At 32.5% G+C, this 23,067-nt stretch overlaps 1 protein-coding gene and 1 long non-coding RNA gene across 8 annotated transcripts; one reads left to right on the forward strand and one right to left on the reverse strand.

Annotated features, from left to right (window-relative positions):
• Positions 1-5,609: 5,609 nt before the first annotated feature.
• On the forward strand, positions 5,610-12,324 carry LOC105130589 (transcription initiation factor TFIID subunit 5-like). Its single transcript, XM_011033162.1, has 19 exons — positions 5,610-5,949; positions 6,547-6,628; positions 6,735-6,813; positions 6,944-7,041; positions 7,136-7,192; positions 7,292-7,379; positions 7,472-7,581; positions 7,687-7,794; positions 7,994-8,145; positions 9,272-9,382; positions 9,471-9,540; positions 9,621-9,660; positions 10,342-10,506; positions 10,629-10,705; positions 10,871-10,987; positions 11,260-11,525; positions 11,637-11,732; positions 11,827-11,902; positions 12,010-12,324. The coding sequence occupies exons 1-19, from the start codon at positions 5,768-5,770 to the stop codon at positions 12,061-12,063; spliced, it is 2,028 nt and encodes a 675-aa protein (XP_011031464.1). The 5' UTR covers positions 5,610-5,767; the 3' UTR covers positions 12,064-12,324.
• Positions 12,325-12,822: 498 nt separating this feature from the next.
• Positions 12,823-20,374, reverse strand: LOC105130588 (uncharacterized). Of its 7 annotated transcripts, none has more exons than XR_843268.1 (6): positions 18,280-20,374; positions 17,960-18,097; positions 17,612-17,690; positions 14,982-15,062; positions 13,695-14,472; positions 12,823-13,093 (listed from the first exon to the last, which is right to left on the reverse strand). It is a non-coding gene; the product is annotated as an uncharacterized LOC105130588 (long non-coding RNA). The 7 variants fall into 7 exon arrangements; XR_843263.1 differs by having other exon boundaries at positions 13,267-14,472; positions 18,280-20,373; XR_843267.1 differs by lacking the exon at positions 12,823-13,093 and having other exon boundaries at positions 13,413-13,844; positions 14,207-14,472; positions 18,280-20,373.
• Between the last annotated feature and the right edge of the window lie 2,693 nt (positions 20,375-23,067).

Here is a 23,067-nt window from a genome sequence, read left to right on the forward strand (position 1 = left end):
TTAAAAATTTAACTTGAGTCTAGAAGATTCACTTGGGTTTAATCGATTTTTAATTTTATTAAATTAAGGTTGTTTTTATATTATTAAATTAATTGAGTGTATTAATTTCAGTCTACTCAAGTTATTGAGTTTCAAATTTCTTTTACTTTTTTGAAAATCCCAAAATCACCTTAACTTTGTTCTTATTATTTTTTAGAAAAAAAAAATTAGACTGCAACGTTGTGTTGGCCATTGATGTAAGTTTACTTCGGTTATTTTTCTAGCCCTTTTTTTTCAATCCTTTTCTTTCGGTCTTCAACATTTGGCTCATTATAATTGGTCTTTTTAATTTATTTTGATGCAGGTTCCATGATTTTATCATGATCTTGCACTCTGGATTATGTGTTTCATGGGTTAACCATTGTTTGTCCGGGTCAATTCTTTAAGTCGTCTTCTCAATATGTATATTTAAAAAAAAATCATCTAATATATCACCATTTAAGTATTGTATGAGTGTTTTTGCAATCATGTATTAATTTATTTTTTACTTTCTAACATCTTAATATTTTTTATAAGTTGAAAAAACCCCCGACTCGGGTCATAACACAAGCAAAAATGCCAGTTATACATATGAGAGTTGGGATGTAGGCTCAAAGGTGATATATTTTTTTTTCCATTTACCTTCTTTTTTTTCTCCTTTTCATTTTTCATCCTTCTCTTATTATTTTTATAATTTAATATTTGCTTGATTTTGAATTTATCTTCATATGATATTTGGTTTGTACTTGATTTTACAATTATCTATTTTTTTTATTGTTTAATTATGAAAGAAATAGTTTTTTTTTTTAAGCAAAATTCTCAAACCTAGTGGAGTCTATGACCTAAATTATAGATTTGGCAAGCCATAAAACCTAGATCAATCCAGTATATCACTTTTTTAATATTAAAAAAAGATTATCTTAATTTTTTTTGAAAGTCAAACCATATTTTTTATTAGTTATCTTGATTTTTTTAAATCCGTAAAGTTAACTAAGTCATATAAAAAAAATTCTCACATGGTTTAATTTAAAATTAATTTAGGTTAAGAAAAAAAAGTCAAATAAGAGATTTCAATGTTACGCGCTAGACTGAATTTAATAATAATATCAAATAGTTTTTTTTTTATAATCTTTAATAATAATATCAAATAATTTTTTTTTTATAACCAAATTGTTTTTTGATTCAATCATATTGTGAACATGTAACTATTTCATGTCTATATTATAAGAATTTTCTTTTGTAGGATTGTAGTTTCACAGTTTGTTTTGTATTTATTTTTTAGCATATGAATGTTTTCCTTGTTAAAAGAAAATCAACGTAGATTTTGTATTTAATTTCTCTCGCAGCGGTTACTATTTTTATGTATTAAAAAAACAACAACATTAATATTTTTCCACAAATGAGATAAAAGAAAGTAGATTGGACTAAATATAAAAAATAATTTATTATAAAAAATATAGTACTATTAACTTACCAGTTATTTTCTTATATTATTTTCTTTCCAAATGTTAGGCCTAATTAAACAAATCTCAACGGCAGGTAACATGAAAAAAAAAAAAAAAACCCGTTAAGCCTCTTCTCTTCCTCTCGAGCCAAAAAGGAAAATATAAAAATAAAATTATAGGTATTTATTTATTTATCCAGTCTTTCAATTTTCTTAAAAAAAAATATTAATGTGATCTTTCCTTTAATTCTCATTCAATTTAATATTAATTCTTCAAATATGTCCTAGCATGTGCCCAGCACATCCTTTTTTGTTGACATGTCGTAAAGAAATATATTAAAGAAATTTATCACTTAATTTTATGTATATTAACCGATTGATGTATATTAAATAAGTGTTCGAGAGCTTGAGAGTTTTTGCTCTTTGGTATTTTTTAAAATTATATTTGAAAAATATTAATTTAATGTTTTTTAATGCTTTTCAATTATTTTAATATAATGATATAAAAATTTAAAAAATTAATTTATTTTTTAAATAAAAAATATTTTTAAAAAATGTGCACTACAACACTAAACACAAGTTTAATAAAAGACTTGCACACTTTAAGTCACTAACATGCATTTTTTTTCCTAATAATTAGTAGAGCTTTTAATCCAAAAACAAGTAATTTGATTTTAAATATCCAATTACATTAATATCGTTCCAAGTTATGTGATAAAATATGTAAAAAATAATAATTTAAAATTGTGTCTGGGGGTTTTTAAATATTTAATTATTTATTTTAAATTATGGATAGGGTTCTGGCAGAGTGGGGTACAGCAACTTTTTTTTTTCTCATAAAAAATAGATTTTTGAAACGAGTTAAGGTTATGCAATTTTTCATATAAAAAAGGGTTAGGTAATCTGATTTTAAATATCCAATTATATTTATATTTTATTTTATCAAGAAAATAAGTTTTTTCAACATGGTTTTTTAAATTTAGATAGTAATAAATGAATTTGCCCGAATGCAAGCATCCTAGGCACAAGTTTACAAATTAAGAAATATACATTTTCACCGTAATCTGTAAAAACTAGATGAGAATATTCCTTGAGGATGGAGAGAATATCGTGGCCCTCACATGGTGACATCAACCTCAATAATAGTGGCCCTTATAACTTTAAAAAATTTAATGATTACCTCAATAATAGTGGCCCTTATAACTTTTAAAAAATTAATGATTATTTTTTAAAATATTTTTTTATTTAGAAAGATATTAAAATAATTTTTTTTATTTTTAAAATTATTTTTGATGTTAGTTTATTAAAATAATTTTAAATACAAAAAAAATAATTTTAAATAAAAAAATAAAATAATTTTAAAACACAAAAATCAATACATACACGGATTAAGAACAGGTGTAGCTGTATGAAAGTATGATGGTGGGGATATGATATATATTTATGGTCATGGTAATGTCAGTCAAACACTTATGGGGATTAAATATTGAATTCTTAACATATTTTATTATAATTCCATCACGGGACAATGGTGTTAAGGTGGTCTCGGTATGATTGTTAAACTCAATTCTGTAGCTTTTGAGTTATTAGGTTATCATGATAGTTAATGAGTTATTAGGTTAATCACTTAATTAAAAATATTATTTTCTTAAATTTTGTTTGTTTTTATATTTTAAAAAATATTATTTTTTTATTTTTATCTTTATTTTAAATTAATAATTTTTTATATATATTTTAGATCGTTTTTATTATTTTTTATTTTAAAAACCAAGTATTGACTGTATTTTCAAACACATTTCAGGTATTAGAGTCATTAATAAGAAGGCCTGAGATTAAATTAAGATAAGCTTGGATAAGAAATAAATATAATAACTTGTGAGTTAGATTAAAAAAAAAGAGAGAGAGTAGAAAATCCACAAAAAAAGAGAAAGAATTATATATCTTTTAAGACTCCTCCCCTTGTTGATTTTGACTTGAGAATGTAAGAGATATAATTTTATTAGTGTGCAAGAAATAATAGTTATTAACAAGCCAAAAGCATCATTGAATAATATTTTTATCATAATATCTGATTAAAAGTCAAAAGTAAACCATTCGTCTAACATGTATCTTACAAAATCCCAATGAGCAATAATTCACATGTCGGTAGTAATTTAGAAAATTCTGTTAATCTTATAATTACTTTCTTTTATATATATATATATTGGTCACATGTAGACAAAGATAATAATTTTAATGTCTCGTCTTATATTTTTTATTTCAATTATTTTATTTTTTATATTTTAAAATAATAATTAAACACTATCTAAACATTTTATTAGGGATATCAATATCCGATGAATATCATCTCAGTCTAACTAAAATAAATATATATTTTTTGGATAATAGATAATATACAGGTAGTGTTAAATCCGCTTGAATTTAACTCAAAATATATAATTATATTATATAAATATATTTATAAAACATTTAAATTTTATTTTAATATAATAAAATATGATATCAATATCCGATGAATATCATCTCAATCTGACTAAAATAAATATATATATTTTGGATAATAGATAATACATAGATAGTGTTTAATCCGCTTGAATCTAACTCAAAATATATATTTATATTATATAAATATATTTATAAAATATTTAAATTTTATTTTAGTATAATAAAATATATACATATCTCAATATCAATATAAAACATATATAAAAATATTTATTATTTTATTATTTAATATATATATATATATAAACTATTTTATTATTTATTAAATAATATATGATAATAAAATAATGAATAGTTATATGAATGTCCAAAATCTAATAAATTATTTATAAATATTTTAATTATTTATTTATTAAATAATAAATATGATATAAATATCAAGAAGCACAACTTCCTCCCGGTTCCTCGCTCAAAACCTAGATTACTTGATAAAATGACCATTATGCAAGCCCAACAGCTACAGTAAGGCCTAAACTCAATTACAAAACAAACCCTAGCTCAAAACTGTTACATGTAAATGAAACAACTTCAAGCTCAGAAGCATTGGATAATGAGGTTGGAATTGGTCTGGAAAATGGGTTCTGCCATAATGCAAGCCATTGAAGATGGGGAAAGGATTAGCCTGAATTTGACAAAAGGCTTCAGTGAAATCTATGGGCAGCGAAACATAAAGTAGCAATCAATGGTAGATTGTATACAGATGGAGTTATGAAACCAGAAAGTTCATTTTCACCAAGCACAAGGCTAGTTAATCTCTTCAATTATTCGAACTTATGCAGAATTCTTCCCTCAAAAACATTTGCTCGCAAAGATTATCTTTCAAGAGCGGTAAGATTACCAATGAAGTGCGGTATCTTTCCTCGGAGATTGCTCTGACGAAAAGAGAGTATTGTTGAGTTCTAACAAGAAACCAGATTCCATGGGAACTTTTACCTCCAAGCATGTTGCCACCAACAGGGAGCTCTACAATGTCGAAGCAGCCTGACAGGTTGGCTGGAATTTTGCCTTGTATGTAATTTGTTGGTCAGCATCAGACCTCGCATACCTAAACTGACGCCCAACTTCGTGCGGGATTTCACCATGAAGAGTGTTGTTTGCAAGTCTTATTTCTCAAAGCAAGCTAAGATTTGTGTTTAAATCAAATATGTTTTCTGACCATAAGTATTAAACTTGTCATATTTGCAGTTAAATTGAATCAAGAAAATCATTAACTTGGTTAAACTTAATTAATCTGTCAGTTTTACCATCCGATTGACCTGATCCAAACCTAAACTAATTTTCTTAACTAGTTTTTTTTTTTTTTTAAAATTAAAATGATTAACTTATATTGATTTAATAACTCATAAATTTACCTGGTAATAGAGTAATGTAATTTTTTTTTCCGATGATCCAAAAACTATGTTACTAGGTTTAAAAGTCTAACCTGCGGTTTCATTCAACAAATTTTCGATCTTTTCAAGATTCATGAATAGATTTGCAATATGTGAGGCAAACTCAAATAAATAAACTTCCTAAGATCAAGTCCATCCTACAATCCCAACAGCTACATCGAAGCATTGAGCCCCAAACTCAATTACAAAACAAAAACCAGGCCCAAAAGACAAATCTTGATGGGCTCCTTCATGGACACTTCAAAGCCCTAATTGCCATCCCAAATCAGCAAGCCCCGACAGAGAAAAATCAGCGAAGCTTCGAACAAGGAGCAAAACGAGAGAGAGAGGGTTGGCTCATTTTCGAAGAACACAAAGAAGGATTTTGCAGTGTTTTATTCTTACTTGAAGAAGAAGAAGAGGGGCAATTATGGATGAAGAAGCTGTGGTGAAGTTTGTGGAGACGTATTTGAAGAAGAAAGGGTTCAAGCAAGCAGAGCTTGCTTTCCATGAAGAAATCCAACAACAACAGCAACAGCAAAACAACAGCAATAATGCTATCAATATCCACTCGGATCCTGATCTCTCAACCCTCCTTCACTCCCTCTCTCAGTAGCTCTCTAACCCCACCTTTTTTTTCTCTCTTTAATTTTTACTCAGTTTGATGCTTTTATAGATTTCTTGGAGTGCAGAATGTTTGAATGGTAAAAACATAATGGGTTTTTTGAGCAAGCAAGTAGGCAAGGAGTTTTAGCTGATTCTGTACTGATTTTAATGTAGGAGAAGAAAGAAAAGAAATGGCTTTAATGGGCATTTTTTTGGTATTTTTGTAATAGAGTGTATGAAGATTTTATGTAAGCATTAGTAGTGAATAACCTTTAAGACAAGTCGAGGGTAGAAATTTGTCATCAAATGTTGTTTTATGTTCAATTAATGAAACTTCAATGACACTGTAACAGTCCTTTGTAAAAAGAAAAAGGGACTTGAAACAATTATGTGTGAAAAACTCTAAATATGATCCTAAAATTGATTGGTTGAAAGTGAAGATTTTGAATAAGAATGTGGAAACAAAAATAGGACCTCAAAACATTAGAAATGCTAAATTTAAAGGATGAAGGAATGAGGCATGTGCTCTTTTTTCAAGTATTTTAATAGTTTGGTTATTTATTCATTATTGATTTGAAAATTAATTTTATTGTTGTTATTCAGACCAGAGGATAGTCCAGCACGTTACCAAGAGGAGTATAGTAAACTAAGAACTTGGGCTTATAGTTCGCTTGATTTGTACAAGGTAAACTAGTCAATGATTTCTTCTTCGATGCATGGTTCGATATTTGTGTATTTGTTTTGGCATATGATTTTTACTTTGATAATGTGGATTCCTTTGAATTCTGCAGCATGAGTTGCTTCGAGTGCTTTATCCAGTGTTTGTCCATTGTTATATGGATATTGTTGCTAAAGGGCATATCCAAGATGGTAAATATTGAAATTTCTGGCTCTTATTTTATCCTTATCCTAGACTTGAAAATTTCAAAGTGGCTTGTCAGCGTGACAATCATCTTTTTTTTCTTTTTTCTTTTTTTCTATTATCATATTTTGTTCCCAGCAAGAAATTTTTTCAATAGCTTCCGTGAAGATCATGAAATGATGCACTCACGAGACCTTCAAAAGTTGGAAGGAGTTCTTTCTCCCTCTCATCTGGAGGTTGATGCCATTCTAAGATTTTGTGTTACTTTTTCCATCCTCAATGTGGTTAAATTGCTTCTGCCGAAGATCTAATGATTGTAATTTTTGCCAGGAGATGGAATTTGCTCATACTCTTAGGCAGAGCAAAGTCAACATTAAGATATGTCAGGTGGTTTAAAGGTTCTCTTATGTTAATTTGTAACACATAAGAACACTATTCATCAATTTGTGCAAATTTCTGAAAAGCTGGTTTTAAACCTATTATCAGTACTCCGATGAGCTCATGATGCAGTATCTTCGGAAGTCAAAATCCACTATAATACTTGGGATTGTCAATGAGCATATTAACTTCCAAGGTATATCATTTTGCTTTGAAAATAGTTGCATATCCATGTTTAATTCATATAGAAATTGGTAGATAAGACATGTTCTCTTCTGCTGCTGGCAGTTTCTCCTGGACAGCCCATATCAATTTCTGATGATCCTGATGCTGTTACATTAATTGGAAGCAGCCAGGATGCAGCTAATCAGATAAATAAAAAAGAAATACATTGGGGGGTAAGTGTGTTCTGCGTCTTGGTTGTAAATGAGGAGGTTGTTGGTTATTTTTATTGCATTTGTGTTTTTAGGTGTTAATGTTGAACTTTTTAGTATTTTCTATAGTTGCTTGAAGATTCTTTAGAAGAACGCTTGGAGAAGACGGGGGGTTTTCTCTCAGATTCTGAAAAGACAGAAGGAGAAACCAAAGAGGGGGACATGGATGAGAACAAGGTAGAATGCTCATCAAAAGCTCGCTTCTCCTCCATACTTGCTTTATGCGGATTTCATATAGATATGTTAATAATTCATGCTTATTTTTAATTTAATTTTGTAATATATGCTGTTTCTACATTTCATTGTCATATAGGTTTTCCTTTCTATCAAAGACTGAGTTGTTTCTTTACATTGATATCATCCATGTCCTGTTCAGAAAAGATCAATGGATGGTGGAAAGCAAGGTGCTTCAATAAAAAAGTCAAAAAAGGATAAGGCTGCTAGTTCAACAGCTAAAGCTGTTCGTCTTGAAGCAAATACAGTACCAGCAGCACCACGAGTCAAACCTGAGCTTCCTTTGCCAGTAATGTATTTTCTAGAATCTTATGTCATTTTATTCATTACATCAATGACCTTTTTGTGCCTTTTTGTGATATATATATATATACATATATATATATATATATATATATATATATGGGATATGGAACCACAGTTATAAAACTTGGCCTGGTGGTTCAACTTGGTGACCCACCAACCTAGAGGCTAGTCTAGGGTGGATTTTACTTCGTGCTAGTCTTTCTTCTTTTTTTTTTCATCAAAGCAATGTCATTTTCAGTTGTTTTTTTTTTTTTAAAAAAAGTGTAGCTTGGGTTGACCTACCCGCCCAACCCGTGACCCTGGGTTGAGTCAGAACGTGGTAATATGTGAAGGCTAATAAAGAGGAGGGTGTTGCATAAAAGGCTAAGGCTAAAGCAGATAATGTAGATGAACATAGGAAACTTGATTCTGGCACAACCTTACGGCTACCTTATATAGCCTATGGGAATCCTTGCATGTTATACACATAGGAATTCTTATTCATCAAAGTATGTTCAATACACTTGAACACATACGTGATATTTTACTTCTGTATGTTACAACTGCCATGACATATCACATGTGTCTTCAGGTGTGTTAGAATAAAGTGAATGTGTCCTTTACACATGTTATGAGGACATGCAAGGTAAAAAACTCACTTTAGTTAGGCGTTAAATCATGGGAGGCTGCACAAATGTTTATTAAGACCTACCTACTGTAAGTTGTTACTTCACATGTCCTCATTGTGGCTGTGACTATGATCAGAAGCTAGGTTCTATGGGGATTGGTCCATTGATTCTAACTAACTTTACCGATCATCTGTATTAACTAAGATTAATACTTGTTGACTGTTCAAGGTCTCTTTTCATTTATCTTGTCTTCTTTCTCTTTTGATTGCTCTATTATATTATCATGCTTTATCATTGACCTTTCTAACCGAACTGGGTTCACACCGTACATAATCTGTACCTGCTAGTGCATCTTTGCATTCATGACTATATTTTATGCCATGTTTCTTCCATAAAGTTCTTGTATGACTTAGGTCCTGCTGGAATAAGCAATTGATTCACCTGCTAGCACAAGTTAGTGCTGCATTCTAAATTTCTAATAATTAATAAATTAACGATTCCTTCAGGCCAGCTGAAGTGGAACAGTCTATTCTTGAGGACTTGAGAAACCGTGTACAGTTGAGTAGTACGACACTGCCATCTGTTAGCTTTTATACCTTTATCAACACACATAACGGGTAATTTCATTACTTATATATTTGTATTAAGCTTCTCCATTTTCTTACATGATCAATTGCTCATTATTTTATTTGGGATCTCTCTTAGTTTAAACTGTTCTACAATATCCCATGATGGATCCTTGGTTGCTGGTGGATTCTCAGACTCCTCACTGAAGGTTCTTCTCTCATACTTAACTCAGCACCGCACCCACCATGATGCCACTACTGTTGCTAATTCTGATTTGTGCCTTTACAGGTTTGGGACATGGCAAAGCTTGGACAGCAAGCTGGAAATTGTAAGTCTCTCCAATTAGGGATTAGTTTCAGTGATAGTTTCTTATTTTTCCTATTCCACCAGCTGTTTTTGGGTACAATGCAAATCATCTTTCAGGATACTACTAATTTAAACTGTGTTCTTGACAGAATAAAATGCTGACATTTTGGTGTAGTTTAGGAAGAAAACAGCAGTAAATCTGCAGAACTAAGGCTAGAAGCAAGGAGGATAGAAATTGGTACTCTATATAAAATGTAGGGTTTAGGTAAAACTCTAGTTGAATTAATACTTTTTTACAGCTTATTTATAGTAGGGTTACAATAAAAGCTTTAATCACAGCTCTAGATTGAACTTATAAAGAAAACTTCTAATTGTAGCTATAAATATATAGGAACATGTCTAATAATTATTAAAATAAATACTGAAATGATAGAATGCTAAAATATTAGTTCCTGCGTCACAATTTGATGAAGTATTCTGTTCATTTTTTGTACACTGATTATCTGTGCAGAAAAGTTTTCAATTGTAATCAACCCAAATAACAAGTACAGAGACGCTTGATGAGAAAACAGTGTAGATGTTATCCTGTCATAGTCCTGGATTCTTTATCCTTCTGATATGGTTGTACATTGTAGATGCTAGTCTTCATGTCAAGGCATTCTGGGCAAAGAGGACCTGTGACAATAAACGTTTCTTCTGCCAGCTATTTTGCAGGGTGAAAATGATACTGCTCCGAGTGAACATGTATTGGGGCCAAACAGTGGCAAAAGATCTTATACTTTGTTTCAGGGTCATTCGGGCCCGGTTCATTCAGCCACTTTTAGCCCCCTTGGGGATTTTATTTTGTCTTCTTCAGCAGATACAACAGGTATATTCTCCTGGATTATCATTTCATTTTTATCTTCTTCTGCATGCATAAATGCTCTTTTGTTAATGGTTTTTTTACTGTATATTTTCTTTTCGCAATGATACTACACTGCTCTACTACAGTTCGATTATGGAGCACAGAACTCAATGCAAATCTTGTTTGCTACAAAGGCCATAATTACCCTGTCTGGGATGTTCAGGTATAAACTGGACCTTCTGCACATCATCTTGATTTGATTTGTTGTTTTACTCTTTCCCTTGTCTTTTAATGACCATGATGAAATTGAGGAAGAGTATGGCGGAGATTTCCATAATACTTCATGGTCATGCTTCTCATACATTCTTCCTAATCTATTGGGGTGCAGTTCAGTCCCGTGGGACATTATTTTGCCAGTGCTTCGCATGATCGCACAGCCAGGATTTGGTCTATGGATAGGATACAGCCTTTGAGGATAATGGCAGGTCACTTGTCTGATGTTGATGTAAGCAGCTTTTGCATTCTATTTTTTGCCTGGTTGTCTGGAATCTGGATAAAACAAAATGGTTCTTGTTATTAAAATGGAAGAAATGGGTGAAATTCTTTCTTCAAGTTAACCTCCCTCCACAAATTGGTGTTTCCTTCAAAGACAAAGCTATCGTGTTGAGCTTGCTTTATGTAAAATATTAATTCAGCAAATTTATTTAAGTGCATTACTCCTTTTGTTTTCTAATTTTGCAATGTCAATTATATTTGATTGGATTGCATATATTTCAGTGCGTGCAGTGGCATGCCAACTGCAATTACATTGCTACTGGCTCCAGTGACAAAACAGTTCGACTGTGGGATGTGCAGAGTGGGGAGTGTGTCCGCATTTTTATTGGACATAGGAGTATGATTTTGTCATTGGCCATGTCACCTGATGGTCGATACATGGCATCTGGTGATGAAGATGGCACTATCATGATGTGGGACCTCTCAAGTGGCCGCTGCATATCGCCTATGATGGGACACCATTCATGTGTATGGTCACTTGCCTTCAGGTGCAAATCCTAGACACTTCACGAGATCTCCAAAGCATTTCTTAGACTTGATAAAAGTTCTTTTTATTGATTGCTAGATTACTGACACAATCTGCTATTCTCTTGTGCCAGTTGTGAAAGTTCCCTTCTTGCTTCTGGTTCGGCTGATTGTACTGTAAAATTATGGGATGTAACTACAAGCACAAAGCCGGCAAAGACAGAAGAAAAGTAAGTTTTCCTGTGGAAGTAGCTCATAACATGTTTCTCTTCTCTTGAACTATTTCTTTTACGGGGACATTTACACTGTGTTTCTTGTAATCAGCAAAAGTGGAAATGCACACAGATTGAGATTGTTAAAAACTTTGCCAACGAAGTCTACTCCTGTTAGCACCTTGAGGGTAACTTGTGCAAATGCTCAAATTCTTCGACTTGATTTCCTTCCTTATTTGTGCCCTTTGATATTGGTCTTTCAGTACATAACCTTTGTACCATATTCTCGGAACAGTTTTCGCGTAGGAATCTCCTCTTCGCTGCTGGAGCCCTCTCCAGAAGTCAGTGACCACTATTGAAGCTTGATGTGACTGACTAGGACTTGACCAACTGAAAGTGTTGCGAGTTTCCCTCACCAAGGCCATCATCACTTGACATTTAACTTGTCATGAAATAAAAATTGCTGTACAATCTTGATGAGTTATGACGCTCCTTAATTTTTTTCCTTTTCTTTAGCTTGACACATAGTATAGTTAGCAATTTGCAAGGTTGTTCATCGACGTCCACTTTCAAATTTTTTCCTCATTTTTCCAAGCATTCTCCTAGCTTTTTGTGCCCTGTCACGCTCTTACCTTGTTTTCTAAGTGTCTGGCCTGGTCCGTGTAGCAACTTGTCATATATTTCTAAATTTGTCTATTCATAGCTTGAGTAAACTATAAAATATGGAGATTCCAAATCATACAAGTTAAAGCCAACGAATTCGACAGGATCAACAAGTACGCCCTAATCCATGTGATCAAGCTGTTCTTTTTAATCATCACAATCAATAAAGTCATAATCTCATAAATGGCACCAAAACGACTAGATAAAATCCTCGGAGGTTGCGTACGTTTTTTGTCGTCCTTATTTTTTTACCCCGAGATGATAATTTTTTATTTTATCTTATTCCGGTGATGATCACACAATATCTTATAGCCTAATTCGTGCGTCCGTTGAAACCCTTTTTTTATAAAAAAAAAGAAGTTTGAAATCATGAGCACCGTAATGCTCTGTTCTCAATAAAATAGTCCTTCCCACAAACAGTACAGATAACGGCACAACCTCCTGCAAGAAGAAACCCGTTGGGATTTGGGAATCATCCCTGTATTTTCCCGCCATAGCACTTTTCCTCCACATATCGCCATACAAGTGCACCAAAACAAACTCAGGCACTACAAAACATAAGGTATGTCACATTTCTGGTTATTTTTTTCTCCGAGATCTAGTAAAAATGGCGTGTAGTTTTTGCATGCATCTCCCCTTCCGTTCCATGCAAGACCTTTGAAGGCTTTTGAAGCCGATGCTTGCCGGGGCACTGGTGACACCTTGAGTTCTTGTATCTGCGCAAGTTTCATGTACTTGAAATTATTTCTCTGTTTGCCATCAATATCTGTTTGCCATCTCTTTCGTAGTACAACAATAGACATGTACTTGAAATTCGTTGATGGAAGAAAATGTCGTCTGCTACTGCTGCTTTCTATTATTTCAATATGATTTCAGTGTATACACCTACCTGTTAGTTTTGGTCTGTGGTTATCTTGTTGGTAGAGGTTGTGAAACCCTAGACAAATTTCTCTGTAATTCACAGGAAAACTTGACCAGAAAGTAGGCATAAGATAATCTTTTCGATATAAGCAGGGAGGAGACAATATTTATTTCTCTTAACATATGCCCTCGAAGAGAGCTTTCATTTCAGCTATCAGATTTTTGACAACACCCCAGAGAAAAATGTTCAAAATGAAAAAACCAACAGCAGACCTAGATATTTCAAGTCAAATTGCCAGCAACTAAGAATTAACATCTCCTGCAAATTATATGCTGATCTGGGGCATCACAATCCCGCAATCATTCAATTTAGGACTAATCAAAACATAGAATTTGAATTCCATAGATTACGAACACATTGCAAACCAGGAAACCTTTGATCCCAACAATCATTACCTCGTACGCCTGGTTATAGCTTAATCCGGACTGCTAGTTTTTGATACAATCAGAATTGACTAGACATCATGAACAGCCATTGCCATTTATGTAACAGCATTCCATTGATTGTCTTCAATTCTTGAATTTTCATAAATTGGTTGTTGATATCTGTGAGAACAAAAATCGCTCTAGAGATTAAGACCTTGAAAATGCAGGTAAGAATGAGATAGATGAAGATTTGAGAGAAAGATCTTAAGGTTGAAGCCTTAGGAGTTTAGTGGCTGATTACAATCCCCTACCCACAAACTATAGAACAAACAAAAAAAAAATCCATCAACTGGTTACAAGTTACAGTGTTGCCTGGCATGCTTTATGGTAATTAGAAGCAAACCAAATCCATCTATGATCATGCTTTTAGCTTACAAGTTGTTAGACATTTAGTTTTCTTTGGTAAACCAGAGAGGAGAATCAAATGTTATTAATGAAAATTAGAGACTCGAGCTTCCAGGTACATTTCTAGGTTATATTACCTTTAGCATCATCTCCACAGTACCTCCAGATGCAAGGGAAGTTTTTCAATCATGAAACAGGCACCCCTATCACCAGTGGGCCATGGGGCTCCATTATGATTCCTTTTTTCATGTCACTCTCACCATTTGTTAACTCAGGAAAATCAAAGAGACAAAAGGACTTAGTGACTCGGAGGAGAGTTTTTGAACTTTCCAAAAGAAAGTTCAAAGAGGTTCTCTTGTATTTACCAATTCCTAACTTTCCACGTTTTCAGCATGGTGTTGGCCTGCTAAGATGATGATAGGGACAAATCAGCCGATATTCGTACTCGAATGAAGGCCGAAGAAAACTTAAGATGATAAGAACGAATGCAATCATCACATAAATGTCATCACCTGTCACCTTATTTTAAGCTTAGTTAGCATAAATGTAGAAGGTTCGAATCGCAAAATAGTACTCGGGCAGAACAGTAATATTATGGTTTCACTAAGAACCATGCACACAACTACAGCACATAATCAAAATACATTGCAGCAGTGTAAAATCAGCAAGAAATTGCAAAATTATCCACCAAATATAACAGCTTATGTTCATTTCGAGCAGAATATCATGCTTATGTATTATACATTTTGCTACAATCCACTAGAAAACATGCATTAATAGGCAGCAAACATAGGAAAATATGTTGAAATGTTGTTGAGACCCATGCCCCTATATCCTTGTGAGCTTTTCATATTAATTAGTAAATCAAAATCAATGAAACATGTTGAAAGCAAACCTCAAAGAGAATCTAACCTTAAAATTCCTTCGGATACCGAATGAACATGCCAAATTCAGTTCGCACAAAGTCATAGGTTCCCCGGCTCTCTATTGATTCTACATACAAGTGAAGGCCGAATTTTAGAATTTTATAAATAGGCAGCAAACATGGGAAAATATGACGACGAATATGGCAATGAATTACAGGTAAGGACCATAGAGAGCATGTAACCGTTGACGGAGTTGAATTTTGTGGAGAAGAAGCTTGTTCGAAAATTTAACAGTGATTGAGATGTATAGAGATCATAAATTTAATTAAGAATTTCATGGTTCATAAACTCATGGCTCATAAATGCTAGAATCAACAGAAATTTCCTGAAGAAGGTGCCTTCATACAACCTATGATGACTTCTAAGTCATGCTCTTCTTCAAATCAATTCGGGACCCTTTTTTAATAATTTTATCTATATTATTATGTACGAATTTATAGGTCTTATCAGAGAAAATTTGTAGTGCAATGATTGAAAAGTTAAGAGTTATATTAAATGACTTTAGTAAAATTCAACAAAAAAAGGGCATACAAGACCACATGTACGTGTCACTATGTTATGTTTGTGCCAAGTTGTAAGATCAAATAAGGCTTCTGGCTAAGTGTTACACATGCATGAATAGTGCCATGCATGTAAACAGAAGGTCCTAAGATTTATGCATGCATACTACACCGATGTATCTGCGAGTGTGTGTGAAGATTTCACGACATCCCATCACCTATAAAAGAGGTAATCCAAGATTAGCTATCAAGTAAATATTCACACTTGTCCAAGCGTGTGATCACTAACCTTAAGTAATCTCCCTTGTCTTGAGGTGTCACTAGGATCAATGCCATAAGCCGAGTGAGACCTTAGGACATGCATCCTATTCATGCATGCATAACTATTGCCTATAACTTTATTTTAACCTTGACCACTCGAAATATTATAAAAAAATCATACATCTGTTGTTGTATTCTTTTATAAAAAATTAAAAAAAAAAACGTAGAGTCCGAGAAAAATATAAAATTTGCAGATGAATGTTACAAATTTTCAAATTTAAAATTACAAAATGTAAGTAGAAGTTATGGAAATGTAAGTAGAAGTTACGGAACTTACAGCAAAATATAATTTGACTGCCTTCTCTCTGTAACGAGGACTTGAAATCACTCATTGACTTCTAGCTACTATAAGAAGCAACACAATGTCTGAATCACTAACTCGAATTAAGAGTAACAAAAGCTACGAGGGTCATCTGTTCCGGCTACTTGTACCAATCCTAAAGTTGAAAGTGATCATCAGCAGAGCTAATCTTTTATCCTTCCTAGCTAAAACCATACCCTCCCCCCTCTTTTTTTTCTTGGCTTTCCTCCATGATAGGCTAGTCAATTGCCCATCTGATGATCTAGTTAATTCATACAAATCCTCGAGCTACCTGTTTTCGAAAGGTCGAGAAAAACAATGAGAGTGCAACACACCTCTTTCAATATGATATAGAAAAAAGACGATTGCTAGAGTGCAATTTTCTTTATCTGTATTAATTTAATGACAGCAACAATATCAAAATTAATAAACGTCTTTTTAAATTCATGCTGCTTCAAACACTTTCCTTATCCTTTACGAAAACCTTTCTAGTGTCACGAAATATAAATTTTATAAGCACCAGTTCGCACGCCATCCACATCACAAGAAAAGGTTAGTCTAGTCTTCATTTCCTTTATCACTTAATGTATTATATGATGGTTGAATTCAAATTCTTACATTTGAGTTCTCCAAAACATCAACATACTTCATGTTTAAGTGCATCCACAGACAACAATGTATTCAGCTATTTTTGTGTCTAGCAACTCAGCAAGAACTTCCGACAAGGACCTCGCATTTTTTTGAAAAGTAAATTCTTCATGCATTGTATCAGGAATTACAAGACAACAAAGAGAAGAGAAGACAGAGAAGTCTGTGTCAACACAATGTCACATTCATATAATCTTGAGAAGGGCTGAAATGCCTAATTTATGCACCAGCTACCTCAACAACATAAACGAGTAATTCATTTTACTTTCCAGAAAATCCCCAAGCTTTCCAGCTAAGATATCTCGGTAGAGTGCAATGAGGGTTTTACCGTAGCGGTGAAAAGGACTTGTATCTTTTCATTGTATTTGAGTTCGAGTTCTCATGTACATATTTGTTATTTTCATAGTGTTTTATATGCCTATTAGATTTGGATTTGCAGGGTATTTAATAGATTATAAGATTAGTCGTGGTGCACGTAAGCTGACCCGAACATCTATGTAAATAAATAAAAAAAAGATATCTCGGTAGAGTAATTAAACCCCAGACTATTCCTAAAATTCTCCCAACAAGCGATGATGATCATGCATCTGGTCCAGGAGGTGATTATGCACGCACATGTAATTCTTAAAGTGGTAGAAGTCTATGCTGGGAACAAATCAAAATGTTGGAAAGAGGTGACAAGAGCTTTCACAGTATGTATTTCACGAACTGAACAACTAGAACAGTATCAACTCTAAAATCAAAGAGAGAACAAAATGTAAGTTTTCAAGGGAATTGAATAAAAAATGGGTACCTAGTCAAACAATGAGTTCTAATTATATTAGATAGCACTCCATGGATCCTTACCGTTAGATCTCTAAAGCAATTGAAGGCCCACGAGTCAACGCACAGAACTATCACATTTCTCATACTCTTGGTGATGACCCTGCCATTTTACAGGAAGCAGAATGTTGTATATTGTAATTATAACACAAAATTAGGGATTAAGCACTCTTTCATGAGCATAGAGAAGAGATGAATCAAGGTTATATGATTGTTTATAAAACCAGGAATGGATGAAGAAGACAAGAGACAAAAAGAATACTAAGATGCAAGATCTGAAAAATGTTATCATGATTTAAATTTTATCAAGATTGGGTAAAATAAAGTTGAACACAAGATATAGAAATTAACTTCTTTGGCTTTATAGTACACCTTCATTTCCGATCTACTCCCAGCAAGAATCTTGGGACATATCTTGATGTGAATCAAGATTAGAAGAAACAAGTTGATGATTTAAAAACTTGAAAGCAAGGAACCACAGACCATGTGAGGTTTTTGCTCGAGTTTGCACTGCAAGAATCACAAAACAAGATGAATAAATGATAGATAAAAAAACCATTTAGAAGTTTAAATTGTAGTCCTTAAGCAACCATTGAAATACTCAGGCATAACACATTAAAGACATACATTACAAGCCCAAAACTGTATAAAATAAATAGAAGTCAGTACTATAAATGCTGAAAGCTAGCTACCTGCTTGCTACCTGAAGTGCTTCCCAAAACCTGTTTTTGACTAGATTTTGTCTACTTCGTGATAAATGAGTTGACCATCCCATGCTTATCTGCAGAAAGCTAAAAAAAAAAAAAGGAGCACAGCAAGGAACAACTATGCATGCTGAAATTTCATATTTCTGGAAAGAAATCACTACATGCAATAATTTAAAGATTTCATGTCTCTTCTTTTGTTCTAAGAACTTCACATGCACTTACAAATCAAAAGAAAAATATTAAACAAAACCCATTTCCAAGAGCCAATGGAAAATGATCAGATCAGTTTTTACTAAGAGCAAGCAAAAGACGACTCGCCACAAAATCCCTTCTCCATTAATACAAGAAGCAACCCTATTTGAAGCTAGACTAGGGTTTTGAAGGAAAACCCATTTTCACAAACAGTATAAGATAAGATTCAAGTGAACACAAGGTCAAATCAGATTCAAATCTCGAGCAGATAATAACATAATCGCATGCGCAAGAGAAAGAGAAAAGGAAAAAAAAGAGGAGGGTGTTTGGCTTTGCAAAGAGATACTCGAAAAAATTAGAAAACGTAAATGAAATGGTCCCATGCTATATATATACTACGCTACACAGTGTTTTGCCGCTATAAATTGCACAGTAATCTGGCTTAAACTTCATCAAAAGCCACGCTATTATACTAAACTATAATTTAATACATCAGAAACTAATCAAGATTCAAACGCCAAAAAAAAAAAAAAAAACGAAACACAAAGTGGATACCTTGCTTCTGCTTCTCCATTTTTTTCCTACTATACACCATCCTCATCTTTCAGGAGCCTTTTTTGTTTGGGTTTGCAAAGAGACGTAAAAGATGAGAAAGAAAGGAATTTCTGGAGCATAAAACAGGCCCAAATCCGGTTCTGGAAGCCGACAGAATGAGAAGTGAGCACGCAAAAGCAATGGTATAGATTTATACAAATATGCCTCTGTGTGCTCACTCTCTTCTGTCAGTTTCTAATGTCCAGAAGAAGAAAATACAAAAACAAGGTAAACAGATTTTTTTCCTGGATCAGTTCTTGAGCGAAAGATATAGCTTACCAAAAAATGGAAAGAAAGAAAGAAATTTAGCACAAAATGCGTAGAAGAATTCAGTCAGATCTGAGAAACATGTGATGCCCTTTCAAGGAAATTAAGTTGCCAAAAGATCTACCTACCATTGATCGCCTCTCTTTTTGGTGTTAAAACACAAATCTAAGAGATTTGCATGCACCTGATAGGATCCAATTGTTTTCAGCTTTTTAAGTAGATGGAATTCATTTGATTTGCTTGGAACACGATTTAAAATTATAAAATTCATTTCACTTGAGGTAACTTGAAGTGATGAAGACATATTGTTTATGGAATTAATTAATTTGTCATTATCTTAAAAAAAATACATCAAGTATACGTTTAATTCCGAAGAGAAAAGGAGAGAAGAGTGCTAATGAAATTAGTTTTTAATGGATTAATTCCGAAGAAAATTGCATCTCTTTTAGTGTAATTTGTAAGTGTAAATCTATAAAAGAAGATTTTGTTTTAAAACAATTTTATTTTTACTCAAACCATAAATTTCGAAAAAGCATACTAGGGTTTCTATCTCTTGATCTACACCAAAAATCCAAGAAAACAAGCAATAATTAAACAAAGATTACCACAAAAATGGAATTCAAGAAATAACCCTTGTTGTTTCTTCTCTCTATCCTCTACTTCCACACACACTCACTTCACCGGAAGGAAGTAGATAGGAGCTAAAACTTGCTTGGCTTTTAATAGGATTACATCCCTTAATTTCTTGCTTGCTTTCTTTCTCTCTCTATCATGCAAGATGAACAGGTGTCGGTGACGCACAGACAAGTGTCCTTTCCTCTTACAAAATCTACCAGTTTGTATTGACGCGCGCCCAACCACTCATAAAACTTGTAGTGGTTTTCCAACCACAAGATTTTTACCAAAAAACAAAACAGCAAAACCCTACAAGGAAAGTAAAGAAAAAACTAGGGTTGGGTTTGTTCTGTCATGTTTGGATTTTGTGCGTTTGTCGGCTTGCCTTCTTGGGTTAAATTAGGGTAGATTCTATAAGAGAGGACGGTGCCCGAAGCTTTTTTGAGAAGGTAAAAGGAAAGGAGAAGAGGCTTTTGATTGGTTGGTGCAGACTGATTCCAGGGGTAGTACGTACGTACGTGTTGCTTTCATTGAGGCCACATTAACACCTTTGACAGATTTATATATAGCCGTTCGATTGGACTTCTTTTCAAACTCAATTCCCAGCCGTCTGATTGTCATAATCGTGGGTCCAATGGGAGGATAATGTCTTCTTGGAAATGGGGCTTCATGCGACTGCGTCATTGATGGAGGAGATATCGGCTAATGCTATTGGGTTTTCCTCTCTCTCTCGCTCTCCATAAAAAGCCTTCTCTTTTGCATCTGCTACAACCCTAACATGGCAGCAAGCATGCCACCCATTTAATAATTCCTCTCTTTCGTTTGCTACTCTGGGCCAGTTTATTGTATACATCACTCATGGTGGCGAGCCCCGGATGCCTCCAGGTTCTCCGTTTGTTTTTGTGCAATTGGAGCTGTGTTTTGCCAAAATAATTACACGTTCAAAGACGTTTGGTTAGTAGTGCTAAACCACCTTTTTACATGGATCGTGATGGAAACTCATTTTTCTATCTTGGTTTTGAAAAAAATACAATTTATAATTTTTTTTCAAACCTCCAACCGCAAAAGATACTAAAATTTTAACTGCACGTTAAGGTATTGTTTGGATTTGTAATAATAATTTTTTTTAAAGTGTTTTTCATTTGAAAATATATTAAATTAATGTTTTTTTTGTTTTTTAAAATTTATTTTTTATATCTACACATCAAATAATCCAAAATTATAAAAATAAATACACTCCAAAATATTTCTAGATTAGATCTGCATCCTGTTGATTAGATCCCTCAAAGTTAATGAGTTTGCAAAACCAGACCTTTCCTTTACTTTTAGTCAACAAAATTATACAATAATCACTCGCAATTCATGTACTTTATCCTTTCCTATAATTCGAGATATGCGAAATTTCCAAAACTCCCTCATATTAACAGAAAACACAATGTAAATTAAGGAACACAAAACCATCGTATAATATGGTGTGTTACATGATGGAGAAGAGGGGAGTTTTAAAAGTTATAAAACTTTTAGGGATAAAACAAAATAAAACATTCAAAGACTAACATGACAGCCCCAGGATATAATTAACTTGTAAGGTGCCTTCCAGTCATGTTAAATATTAGGGGTGAAGTAGAAAAAAAATTATTGAAAGCAAACCCAAATTTTTTATTCATATTTAATCAAAAAGTCTAATTCTCAATCAATTTAATTTTAAATGATAAGATTGCTAAAAATATTAATAAAAAATCTATAAAAAAAATTAAAAAAATAAAGATAAAAAAAACTCATGGATGAATTTAAAAACATATATAAAAACCAAGCAAATCTAGATAAACATTCTAAACATGGTTAAATCTTAAAAAACTCATAGCTTATGAAAACTTAGATCCATGTCCTATTAAGAAGTTTACTATAAGCCAATTTTAAAATAAAAATTAGAAAACCTTGTTAAAGTAAAAAAAAATAACAAAAAAGCTTTGAGCGAACCCAAATCAACAAATCAAACACATAAAAAAAGACATGAGAATGGGATGGCGCTATAAACAGGGAAGCTCAAAAAATACAGATAAAAAAATATTAAAAAATATACTTTAAAAATAGACAGAAGTTAACTCGGGCTTATCTTTTAGATCTATTACCCGAGTTATGAGACTGATGTAAACCTATCAAAAGCAAACCTAAAAAAACAAAGAAGTCATATTCTTAACCAAATAAACATCGATAGATAAAATTGAGGGAAAAGATCAATACAAAAATATAAAAAAAAATAATTAAAAAAATTAGAACTAAATTCAACATGAAAATCAAATGAAATTAAATATTCATGGATGAAATTGTAAAAAAAAAATTCATTAAAAAATAATTAAAAATAGCAAATAAAAGAAGTTGAATGAAATTTCATGCAAGAATTAAATGAAAATAAATATCTAAGGGTAGAATTGTAAAAAAACAAATCAAGTAAGTAAATGATTCAAAATAAAATAAATAGCAATTCATAAAATGTGCATTAAATTTAAAAACAAAAATAAAAAATCAAATAACTAAAAATAAAATTTAATTAGAAATAATCAATACAAATAAAAAAAAATTACAAATAAAAGACGAGGGATTGAATTCAAAGAAAAGATTTTCAATTTTATCATAACTACCGTACATAATCCTTGGTCTAAATCTGAATTTAAAAAAATAAAAAGAGAGTTAAACTGGATAGACAACTTGATTTAACTTTTTTTTTAAATCTTAAAACAGTTTCATTTAATATTAATTAATCCGAATCAACCAATGATACGTACCAGATTTAATAATTCTACGTTGTTTTTCTGTGGTGTATTGTTTATACACGGCGTCGAGGGCGGGGACCGACCGTACTCTAATGCCCTCCTCTTAGCTTTATAGTGTCCTTTTTTTATTTTCAAATCCTAAGCAGTGACAATTTATAGTAATTTATTTACCTGCCCTTTGGAACACCCTTTCTCCAGTATACAAAGAACGTCTCGGTTAAATTAAAAAAAAAAGTAATTTATTTACCCGCCCTTTGGAACACCCTTTCTCCAGTATACAAAGAACGTCTCGGTTAAATTAAAAAAAAAAAAAAAAAACTTCGATCAGAAG

Source organism: Populus euphratica, unplaced genomic scaffold (assembly GCF_000495115.2).
Source record: "Populus euphratica unplaced genomic scaffold, PopEup_1.0 scaffold21.1, whole genome shotgun sequence".
NCBI classification, from domain to species: domain Eukaryota; kingdom Viridiplantae; phylum Streptophyta; class Magnoliopsida; order Malpighiales; family Salicaceae; genus Populus; species Populus euphratica.

Excerpts from the sequence above, each read along its gene's own strand:
- LOC105130589 (XM_011033162.1), top strand. The coding sequence starts at position 5,768 with ATGGATGAAGAAGCTGTGGTGAAGTTTGTGGAGACGTATTTGAAGAAG. Across the intron at positions 7,193-7,291 it reads TCAACATTAAGATATGTCAG|TACTCCGATGAGCTCATGAT; the intron begins GTGGTTTAAAGG and ends ACCTATTATCAG. Across the intron at positions 9,383-9,470 it reads TTTATCAACACACATAACGG|TTTAAACTGTTCTACAATAT; the intron begins GTAATTTCATTA and ends GATCTCTCTTAG.